At 47.4% G+C, this 9,431-nt stretch overlaps 1 protein-coding gene across 1 annotated transcript; it reads left to right on the forward strand.

Annotated features, from left to right (window-relative positions):
• Window positions 1-2,455: 2,455 nt before the first annotated feature.
• On the forward strand, window positions 2,456-8,900 carry LOC121558516 (B-cell receptor CD22-like). The gene is made up of 6 exons (XM_045214393.1): window positions 2,456-2,571; window positions 3,890-4,216; window positions 4,376-4,630; window positions 4,839-5,099; window positions 7,848-8,104; window positions 8,670-8,900. Exons 1-6 carry the CDS (start codon window positions 2,517-2,519, stop codon window positions 8,898-8,900), a joined length of 1,386 nt encoding a protein of 461 aa, XP_045070328.1. The 5' UTR covers window positions 2,456-2,516.
• Window positions 8,901-9,431: the final 531 nt, after the last annotated feature.

Below are 9,431 nucleotides of genomic sequence, written 5' to 3' on the forward strand. Positions count from 1 at the left end.
AAATATTAAGTTCTGCTTTTCTGATGTATCAAATACTTATGTCATGCAATAAAATGCAAATTAATTACTTAAAAATCATACAATGTGATTTTCTGGATTTTTGTACCTATGATAAAAATGACAGACCTCTACATGCTTTGTAAGTAGGAAAACCTGCAAAATCGGCAGTGTATCAAATACTTGTTCTCCCCACTGTACATATTACTTCAACTACCTCAACTATCCGGTGCCCCCGCACATTGGCTCTGCACCGATACCCCCCTGTATATATAGCCTCCCTACTGTTATTTTATTTTACTTCTGCTCTTTTTTTCTCAACACTTTTTTTGTTGTTGTTTTATTTTTACTTTTTTTGTTAAAAATAAATGCACTGTTGGATAAGGGCTGTAAGTAAGCATTTCACTGTAATGTCTGCACCTGTTGTATTCGGCGCATGTGGCCAATAAAATTTGATTTGATTTGATTTGATTTGATACATCAGAAAAGCAGAACTTAATATTTGGTACAGAAACCATTGTTTGCAATTACAGAGATCATACGTTTCATGTAGGTCTTGACCAGGTTTGCACACACTGCAGCAGGGATTTTGGCCCACTCCTCCATTCAGACCTTCTCCAGATCCTTCAGGTTTCGGGGCTGTCGCTGGGCAATACGGACTTTCAGCTCCCTCCAAAGATTTTCTATTGGGTTCAGGTCTGGAGACTGGCTAGGCCACTCCAGGACCTTGAGATGCTTCTTACGGAGCCACTCATTAGTTGCCCTGGCTGTGTGTTTCGGGGTCGTTGTCATGCTGGAAGACCCAGCCACGACCCATCTTCAATGCTCTTACTGTTGGAAGGAGGTTGTTGGCCAAGATCTCGCGATACATGGCCCCATCCATCCTCCCCTCAATACGGTGCAGTCGTCCTGTCCCCTTTGCAGAAAAGCATCCCCAAATAATTATGTTTCCACCTCCACGCTTCACGGTTGGGATGGTGTTCTTGGGGTTGTACTCATCCTTCTTCTTCCTCCAAACATGGTGAGTGGAGTTTAGACCAAAAAGCTCTATTTTTGTCTCATCAGACCAAATGACCTTCTCCCATTCCTCCTCTGGATCATCCAGATGGTCACTGGCAAACTTCAGATGGGCCTGGACATGCGCTGGCTTGAGCAGGGGGACCTTGCGTGCGCTACATGATTTTAATCCATGACGGTGTAGTGTGTTACTAATGGTTTTCTTTGAGACTGTGGTCCCAGCTCTCTTCAGGTCATTGACCAGGTCCTGCCGTGTAGTTCTGGGCTGATCCCTCACCTTCCTCATGATCATTGACGCCCCACGAGGTGAGATCTTGCATGGAGCCCCAGACCAAGGGTGATTGACCGTCATCTTGAACTTCTTCCATTTTCTAATAATTGCGCCAACAGTTGTTGCCTTCTCACCAAGCTGCTTGCCAATTGTCCTGTTGCCCATCCCAGCCTTGTGCAGGTCTACAATTTTATCCCTGATGTCCTTACACAGCTCTCTGGTCTTGGCCATTGTGGAGAGGTTGGAGTCTGTTTGATTGAGTGTGTGGACAGGTGTCTTTTATACAGGTAACGAGTTCAAACAGGTTCAGTTAATACAGGTAATGAGTGGAGAACAGGAGGGCTTCTTACAGAAAAACTAACAGGTCTGTGAGAGACGGAATTCTTACTGGTTGCTAGGTGATCAAATACTTATGTCATCCAATAAAATGCAAATTAATTACTTAAAAATCATACAATGTGATTTTCTGGATTTTTGTTTTAGATTCCGTCTCTCACAGTTGAAGTGTACCTATGATAAAAATGACAGACCTCTACATGCTTTGGAAGTAGGAAAACCTGCAAAATCGGCAGTGTATCAAATACTTGTTCTCCCCACTGTATGTATGTATGTATGTGTGTGTATGTGTGTATGTGTGTGTGTGTGTGTGTGTGTGTGTGTGTGTGTGTGTGTGTGTGTGTGTGTCACTTGATGTTTAGCCTCACTGCTTGGGGATAGGAGCTATCATTGAACCTGGTGGTCAGTCTTCAGGCTGCTGTACAGCTTGACGGACCGTAGAGTATTGAACATTCATCCTCCTTTATTTGGAGTTCTGAGAATAAAACAACTTCAGAACAATCAATATAGAAATATCTGTTTACAGTACTACAGATCTGTTCAATAAGTGATTGTTGTTGTTGTTGATGTTGTTGATGATGATGATGACTTTATTTAATCCATTAGGAAATTACTTTTGCATCATACATCATGTCATCTTAAATAGAAAGACGTAGACAGACATGAAACACGTCACACACATTAAATACATATAGACTTACAGACAGACAGTAATCACATAGACAACCATATAGCACAATACAACTCAACACAATATGAGCCTGGTTCATTTTCAGTAATGAGGCCCTGTTCCCCATTTACAGTTTATACTTCAATGTATCATGTATAGTTATTCACCAGCTATATAGTGAGTTGTTGTTTATGTTTCTAAGACTGCAGGGTGGGAGATGCAACAATGGCCTTGAGAACAGCAGGAAGTGTGTTGGTGGTCTTTCTCTGGTCTGTAGCAGGTATGGTCTCATTCTTATATTTTAGTTGCTCTGTTTAACAATCTACAGACATTTCTAAAAGGATAAGAATCATAATATTATTCTGGTGTGTTCTGTTAGGCGTCTCCACTTCCCTTTAAATAGTTATCTTTACATTTACATTTTACATTTTAGTCATTTAGCAGACGCTCTTATCCAGAGCGACTTACAGGAGCAATTAGGGTTAAGTGCCTTGCTCAAGGGCACATTTACGTCATTTAGCAGACGCTCTTATACAGAGCGACTACAAATTGGTGCATTCACCCTATAGCCAGTGGGATAACCACTTTACAATTATAATTTTTTTTTTATTTTTGGGGGGGTAGAAGGATTACTTTATCCTATCCCAGGTGTTCCTTAAAGAGGTGGGGTTTCAAATGTCTCCGGAAGGTGGTGAGTGACTCCGCTGTCCTGGCGTCGTGAGGGAGCTTGTTCCACCATTGGGGTTTCAGAGCAGCGAACAGCTTTGACTGGGCTGAGCGGGAACTATGCTTCCGCAGAGGAAGGGGAGCCAGCAGGCCAGAGGTGGATGAACGCAATGCCCTCGCCTGGGTGTAGGGACTGATCAGAGCCTGAAGGTACGGAGGTGCCGTTCCCCTCACTGCTCCATAGGCAAGCACCATGGTCTTGTAACGGATGCGAGCTTCAACTGGAAGCCAGTGGAGTGTGCGGAGGAGGGGGTGACGTGAGAGAACTTGGGAAGGTTGAACACCAGACGGGCTGCGGCATTCTGGATGAGTTGTAGGGGTTTAATGGCACAGGTAGGGAGCCCAGCCAACAGCGAGTTGCAGTAATCCAGACGGGAGATGACAAGTGCCTGGATTAGGACCTGTGCCGCTTCCTGTGTAAGGCAGGGTCGTACTCTCCGAATGTTGTAGAGCATGAACCTGCAGGATCGGGTCACCGCCTTGATGTTGGCGGAGAACGACAGGGTGTTGTCCAGGGTCACGCCAAGGCTCTTCGCACTCTGGGAGGAGGACACAACGGAGTTGTCAACCGTGATGGCGAGATCATGGAACGGGCAGTCCTTCCCCGGGAGGAAGAGCAGCTCCGTCTTGCCAGGGTTCAGCTTGAGGTGGTGATCCGTCATCCATACTGATATGTCGGCCAGACATGCAGAGATGCGATTCGCCACCTGGTTAGGTCTTTCACACCTCACTGAGTGATGCTTATCTGTGGTTTCCATTCACACTCAACTCAACAACTACGGCAACAAATTGTGGACAAACCCTACTGTTAGTGTGAGCCAAAAGACCTTGACTTAATTATGATACCATTGTATTGTGTGACTGTGTTTCAGTGGTACTGGGTCAGAATGGCTGGAGTGTGAGCTACACCAAGAATAGTATCTGTACCTTGAAGGGGTCAACAGTGGAGCTGTCCTGCTCCTACACATATCCCAGAGGTTATACAGTCACGACAACCAAATGGTATAAATTGAAGAAAAGGATGTGGACTGAAATCCAATATACATTTTTGGATCGTATAAAGTACCGTGGGAACAAGGAGAATGACTGCACCCTGAGAATCACAGACCTGAGATTGAGTGACTCTGCTGGATACAGGTTCAGATTGATAACATCCGGAGGAAAGTTTGCTGGCTCACCTGTATCCCTGACTGTCACAGGTAATCTGTCACACATCTCACATCTATTACTGTAATGACGTTATTAAGGGCAGTCATACAGACACAGTAGTGGTATGTGACAGAAAAAAACAAATATAGTATATCATATAAGAGGACATATATAGGAGGAGAATAATGATGTGTTTCCTTTTTCTCTAGATGTTGTGTTGGTGATGGATCCTACATCTGTGTCAGAGGGGGCGAGAGTCACACTGACATGTAGAACCAAATGTACACTGGACCCCATCACATCCTACAGTTGGTATAAGAATGGACAGCCTATACCAAACAGCAACACCTACTCTCCTGTCTATAGCCTATTCCCAGTCAGCAGTGAGGATGCAGGAAGATACTCCTGTGCTGTGGAAGGCCATGAGGATCTCCCCTCTCCTGAAGACACTCTCAATGTTAGATGTAAGTACATGTGGTTTAAATGTTTAGTTTGCTATGTTAACATTGCAGTGACAGATATTAGCTCCACGTGACACTTGAATTGATCATCTTCAATAAGAGGGTGAATTTATAAGTCATTGTGTGGAAAAGTACAATTGTGGAAAGTATATATAATATTTTTAACTGACCTAATTTGTACTCTTTTTAAATCCACTGTATTTTACATTAGATGGACCAAAGAACACCTCAGTGTCAGTCAGTCCCTCTGGTGAAATAGTGGAGGGCAGTTCAGTGACTCTGACCTGCAGCAGTGATGCCAACCCACCTGTGGACAAATACACCTGGTACAAGAAGAACATAACCTCACCAAAAGCATCAGGACAGAGTTACAACATCACTAACATCAGCTCTGAGGAAAGTGGAGAATACTACTGTGAGGCTGAGAATAAATATGGACGTCTCAACTCTTCTGTGTTTGTGGACGTTCAGTGTAAGTTCACCGAACCATCTCCTCTTTTGATCAGAGAATCATGCATGTCACGACCGTCTATAAAGGGAGCAGACCAATACGCAGCGCGTTGAGTGAACATGATCACTTTAATTAAGAAAGCACGTAACTACAAAACAAAAGACGATAGTGAAGTCCAACAGTGACAAATACTGAACCTGGAACAAAAACCCACAAACACAAGGTGAAAACAGACCGTATAAATATGGCTCCCAATCAGAGACAACGAGCCAACAGCTGACACTCGTTACCTCTGATTGGGAGTCACTCAACCAAACAAAGAAATACCACACATAGAACCACCCAACCAAACAAAACACCACGAAAACGAACACACCCTGGCTCAACACACAAAGTCCCGGAGCCAGAGCGTGACAGTACCCCCTAAAGGCGCGGACTGCGACCGCGCCTCAATAAGGCTAAACAAGGGAGGGCTGGGTGGGCATACCTCTTCGGCGGTGGTTCTGGCTCTGGTCGTGGTCCCCACCCCACCATAGTCACTACCCGCTTCCGTAGCCTCCTCCACATGACCACCCCCAACTAAACCCCACTGGATTAAGGGGCGGCACCGGACTAAAGGGCAGCACCGGACTAAGGGGCAGCACCGGACTAAGGGGCCAGTACCGGACTAAGGGGCAGCACCAGGCTAAGGGACAGCACCGGACTCAATGGCGGATCCTGGCTGGCTGGCTCTGGCGGATCCTGGCTGGACGGCTCTGGCGGATCCTGGCTGGACGGCTCATGGCTGGCTGAAGGATCTGGCTGCTCATGGCTGGCTGACGGATCTGGCTGCTCATGGCTGGCTGACGGATCTGGCTGCTCATGGCTGGCCGACGGATCTGGCTGCTCATGTCTGGCGGAAGGCTCTGGCTGATCCTGTCTGGCGGAAGGCTCTGGCTGATCCTGTCTGGCGGACGGCTCTGGCTGATCCGGTCTGGCGGAAGGCTCTGGCTGATCCTGTCTGGCGGAAGGCTCTGGCTGATCCTGTCTGGCGGAAGGCTCTGGCTCCTGGCAGACGGGCGGCTCATGCAGCGCTTGGCAGACGGACAGTTCAGACGGCGTTGGGCAGACGGGCAGTTCAGGCGCCGTTGGGCAGACGGGCAGTTCAAGCGCCGTTGGGCAGACGGGCAGTTCAGGCGCCGTTGGGCAGACGGCAGACTCTGGCCGTCTGAGGCGCACCGTAGGCCTGAGGCGTGGTGCCGGAACTGGAGGTACCGGGCTGAGGACACGCATCTCAGGGCTAGTGCGGGGAGAAGCAACAGGGCATGCTGGACCCTGGGAACGCACATAAGGCCTAGTGCGTGGTGCCGGAACTGGTGGTCCCAGGCTGAGGACACGCATCTCAGGGCTAGTGCGGGGAGAAGGAACAGGCCGGACCGGGCTGGCGACGCGCACCGTAGGTTTGGTGCGAGTGGCAGGAACAGGCCGGGTCGGGCTGGCGACGCGCACCGTAGGTTCTGTGCGTGGAGCAGGAACAGGCCGGGCTGGGCTGGCGACGCACACCGTAGGTTCTGTGCGTGGAGCAGGAACAGGCCGGGCTGGGCTGTCGACGCACACCATAGCCTTGGTGCGTTGAGCAGGAACAGGCCGGGCAGGGCTGTCGACGCACACCGTAGGCTTGGTTCGTGGAGCAGGAACAGGCCGAACTGGGCTGGCGACGCACACCGTAGGTTCTGTGCGTGGAGCAGGAACAGGCCGGGCTGGGCTGGCGACGCACACCGTAGGTTCTGTGCGTGGAGCAGGAACAGGCCGGGCTGGGCTGGCGACGCACACCGTAGGTTCTGTGCGTGGAGCAGGAACAGGCCGGGCTGGACTGGCGACGCACACCGTGGGCTTGATGCGTGGAGTAGGAACAGGCCGGTCCGTACTGGGAACACACACCACTGGCTTTAACTGGGGATCAGGAACGGGCCGGACCGGACTGGTAACACACATCAGTCTCTCACGCCGTGCCGCAACAACTTCCCCTTCCTCTACTCGCCAATGGCTCCCGTAATCCGATAGCCTTCTCTCCACGTCTCCCTGTGGCAGCCTCCTGCTGCCCAGCCGCCCAAGCCATGTGCCCCCCCAAAAAAACTTTTTGGGGTTGCCTCTCGTCCTTCCAACGATGACCCTGCTGACGCCGTTGCTCCTCTCTCGCCAGGGCCTTGATCTTCCCCCAAGGTCCCTTGCCCCCGAGCATGTCCTCCCAGGACCACGATTTGCCCACCTGGGCCATCGCCAGCCTCTCGATCTCCTTACCAGGCGCCTCCTCCCATGTCCAGTCTCTTTGCTCCTGGACACGCTGCTTGGTCCTTTTATGGTGGGTTTTTCTGTCACGACCGTCTATAAAGGGAGCAGACCAATACGCAGCGCGTTGAGTGAACATGATGACTTTAATTAAGAAAGCACGTAACTACAAAACAAAAGACGATAGTGAAGTCCAACAGTGACAAATACTGAACCTGGAACAAAAACCCACAAACACAAGGTGAAAACAGACCGTATAAATATGGCTCCCAATCAGAGACAACGAGCCAACAGCTGACACTCGTTACCTCTGATTGGGAGTCACTCAACCAAACAAAGAAATACCACACATAGAACCACCCAACCAAACAAAACACCACGAAACGAACACACCCTGGCTCAACACACAAAGTCCCGGAGCCAGAGCGTGACAATGCACATGATCTCTTGGTACCTTCCATGTTATGTGAGTTGATTATTTTCTGTCACCTTCAACACCAGATGGCCCAAAGAACACCTCAGTGTCAGTCAGTCCCTCTGGTGAAATAGTGGAGGGCAGTTCAGTGACTCTGACCTGCAGCAGTGATGCCAACCCACCTGTGGACAAATACACCTGGTACAAGAATAACATAACCTCACCAAAAGCATCAGGACAGAGTTACAACATCACTAACATCAGCTCTGAGGAAAGTGGAGAATACTACTGTGAGGCTGAGAATACAATAGCATCTAAGAACTCTACAGCTCTGATGATCATTGTAGCAGGTCAAGATTCATCTTCAATACTTCAATACAAAACTACATGTTTCAATTTAATCTTAATCATTATACTTTGGATTATTACTCCTTAGTTTATAACTATACATTGTGTTATAAGATCCCTTAACAAGTATTGCATTAATGTCCTGTATTTCAGTTTATTTTTAGTTTATTATATCATGCCATGTACTCACATCATCCACATTATATTATAGGGAAACAAACCTCAGTTATGACTACAGCTGTTGGAATCAGAGTGGTTGTTCTGGTTCTCATCCTCTGTCTCTCTGGACTCATGTGGTTCAGGTGAGTGAAAATTCATATTTTTATGTTGTTTATTTTTTAAATGTAGCACTCTGATTTGTTGTTAACTTCATTAATTAATTAATTAATGTGCAAAACAGGAAGAAGTCCTCCAAATCCACCTCTGACACGAGAGACACAAGTGATATAGCAGACAATGGACAGGTGAGTCTGTTGGAATCAGAAGATGACTGTGATGTCTGGGTATTGCTTTGTGGAACATTTCCACGCCTCATGTTGTCTGTCCTCTTTCTCCATCAGGGAGACTCTAGTCCAGTGTATGACAACATCTCAAGCATGGCCATGACCCTTACTGCAACACAGACAGCAGCCACCGTAGACCAGGATGATGTTCACTACGCCAGCGTCCACTTCTCTCACTCCAAAAACCAGGAAGTCCCACTGTACTCAACCGTCCAGAAACAGAAACAAGACGAAGATGTCCAATACGCTGTTGTGAAATTGAATCGCCCCAGTTCTGCAACCAAGTGAGCATATTCTGCCATTACAGCAACATAGAACCAATACTAGAACATTGGAAACACACAGCATTTAAGGATACATTTGTTTGTTTACAACCAAATCTGGATGTCCAGGGGGTTGGAAAGTAGATTCTTATTTACTGCATTTCTATACAATTAAAACACTTTAAAATGTTATTTGGAAAACAGCAAAAACAAGCAAAAATGACCTCAGCCGTTTTCACCTTGGCTGCTGTAGGTTCATTCACCTCAGTCCATCTACAAACACATAGCCTATTAGCTATACAGTTGTAATGTTATACCCCTGAAAGGGAGGAAATATGGGAGATGATTCACACTGACACGCAGCATCAGCAACAAAACAAAAACGTGTGACATTTTTATAACTGTATTGTTCACATGTTGATAGCATTTTAATGTATGCCTATAGGGAAGATAGGCCAAGTGGAGATATTCATATTGAAACATATATTTTTACCCCAAGTTTGGGAACCACTGTAAAAACCTCTCTCTCTGCTTGCTTCCTCTCTCTCTCTGTCTC

The sequence above is a fragment of the Coregonus clupeaformis genome, unplaced genomic scaffold, assembly GCF_020615455.1.
Source record: "Coregonus clupeaformis isolate EN_2021a unplaced genomic scaffold, ASM2061545v1 scaf0248, whole genome shotgun sequence".
NCBI classification, from domain to species: Eukaryota; Metazoa; Chordata; class Actinopteri; order Salmoniformes; family Salmonidae; genus Coregonus; species Coregonus clupeaformis.